Here is a 2,379-nt window from a genome sequence, read left to right as displayed (position 1 = left end):
CCAAAGTGCAAAGGCACAGGCTAAAAATTTGTGATCAAAATCAGAAGACATGGATAGCGAAAACGTTGATGGCGTTGCTCACGATTTGGTTTCGCTTCTCACAAGAGAGGATCGGGACTTTCTTGTCCGCAACAATGGCCACCAGGTATTTCCCATCTTCTCTGTTTTTATTCTACCGTAAAAGAAAGCTTGAAAGGAACTATGCGTTTCTAATGAAAAAGGAGCTGAAACAGGTTCTGATTAAGGGGGGAAAAAGAAGCCGGACCCAATTAACCAAGAGTCGTAACTATTGTTAACAGTTTTGAGCAGCAAAGGGTTTAATGGGCCTAAATTCTGTGTTTTGCAGGTTAAAGTTGAGAGTTTGAAGGGGAAGAAAATTTGGCTATATTTTTCAGCATCATGGTGTGGGCCATGTCGGCGGTTCACCCCTAAATTAGTTGAGGCCTACAATGAACTCTCCTCCAACGATGATTTTGAAATCATCTTTGTTTCAGGTGATAATGATGATGAGTCGTTCCATGGATATTTCTCCAAGATGCCTTGGCTCGCAATCCCATTTTCTGATTCAGATGCACGAGATCAGTTGAATGAACTGTTCAAGGTGATGGGGATTCCAAACCTTGTGATGCTTGATGAATCTGGCAAGGTTTTGAGCGAAGATGGGGTTGATATCATACAAGAGTATGGAGTGGAAGCTTATCCTTTCACTCCTGAAAAGATCAAAGAAATGAAAGAGAAGGAAGAAACAGCCAGGAAGGAACAATCCTTGAGATCCATCTTAGTCTCTCAGTCCCGTGACTATGTAATTTCAACTGATGGAAAGAAGGTGAGTTATTTAAGAAATATATATTCTCATATCTACGAATTTGAACATGATTTATATTGTTTCTTCCTGGTCTGAATTTTTTCTTGAACTATTTCAATACAAGGTGCCTGTGTCTGAACTAGAAGGGAAGTTCGTTGGGCTGTTTTTCTCATTGTCTTCCTACAAGGCATGCCTTGAATTTACTCCAACGCTAGTGGATGTTTACGAGAAATTAAGGGCAAAGGGGGAGAGCTTTGAAATTGTCATGATATCACTTGATGATGAGGAAGAATCATTCAAAAAATATTTTGGAAGCATGCCTTGGCTTGCATTGCCCTTCAGGGACAAGAGCTGTGAGAAACTAGCTCGCTACTTTGAGCTCTCAGCCCTGCCCACTTTGGTTGTTATTGGGCCAGATGGAAAGACTCTTCACTCCAATGTTGCCGAGGCAATCCAAGAACATGGGATTCAGGCATACCCTTTTACCCCAGAGAAGTTTGCAGAGCTTGAGGAGATTGAGAAGGCAAAACGGGAAGCACAGACACTGGAGTCAATTTTGGTTTCAGGGGACAGAGACTTTGTGATAGGGAAAGATGGAGTCAAGGTAAGATCTGCTTTCAGTAGATGCGTGAACATCTGTTTTTGGATCTTGGTTAAAAGGTGATGTTGTTCGATGCAACAGGGTGCCCTGTGTCCCTTTTTTCAGTTTGCAATACTCTCCCTCATTATGCTTGTTATCAGTGACAAATTGCTCTTGTTTCAGATTCCCGTGTCTGATCTAGTGGGGAAGAACATCCTCCTATATTTCTCAGCACATTGGTGCCCCCCATGCCGTGCTTTTCTACCAAAACTTATTGAAGCATACCAGAAGATTAAGACAAAGGATGAAGCATTCGAAGTGATTTTCATCTCTAGTGACAAGGACCAGACCTCCTTCGATGAATTCTTTTCAGGTATGCCATGGCTGGCACTTCCGTTTGGGGATAAAAGGAAGGCCTCCCTGAGTCGCACGTTCAAGGTCCATGGCATCCCCTCGCTCATAGCCATTGGGCCAACTGGCCGGACTGTCACAACAGAAGCCAGAAATCTTGTTATGATTCATGGGGCTGATGCTTATCCTTTCACTGAAGAACATATAAGGGAGATCGAGGCGCAGTATGAGGAGATGGCAAAGGGGTGGCCTGAGAAGGTGAAGCATGCTCTTCATGAAGAGCATGAGCTTGTGCTCACTAAGCGTCGCGTTTATGTATGTAATGGGTGTGAGAAGCAGGGACACTTGTGGTCATTCTATTGTGAAGAATGTGATTTCGATCTCCACCCCAAGTGCGCACTGGAAGAAGACAAAGGAAGCAAAGACGATGAGATGGAGAAGGCAAGTCCCGGAGAAGGATGGAAATGTGATGGGGAGGTGTGTTACAAAGCTTGAGTAAAGTTAGGTCTCTCTTTAATAAATACTCTTGTTGATTTTAAATGTGTGTGGTTGGATGACTATGGTTTCTAGCCATGTGTGTTTGCTTAATAGCACAATGAGTTTGAGAGGACTCCGTTAATAAAGCCTGAAGTTTTCTTTGGCA

General features: G+C 43.1%; 1 protein-coding gene across 1 annotated transcript; it reads left to right on the top strand.

Annotated features, from left to right (window-relative positions):
• On the top strand, positions 1-2,379 carry LOC104879711 (probable nucleoredoxin 1). Its single transcript, XM_059739852.1, has 4 exons — positions 1-145; positions 347-826; positions 930-1,409; positions 1,569-2,379. The coding sequence occupies exons 1-4, from the start codon at positions 50-52 to the stop codon at positions 2,229-2,231; spliced, it is 1,719 nt and encodes a 572-aa protein (XP_059595835.1). The 5' UTR covers positions 1-49; the 3' UTR covers positions 2,232-2,379.

This window comes from Vitis vinifera, chromosome 1 (genome assembly GCF_030704535.1).
Source record: "Vitis vinifera cultivar Pinot Noir 40024 chromosome 1, ASM3070453v1".
Lineage (NCBI taxonomy): Eukaryota > Viridiplantae > Streptophyta > Magnoliopsida > Vitales > Vitaceae > Vitis > Vitis vinifera.
This window is presented reverse-complemented; position numbering and strand designations above follow the sequence as displayed.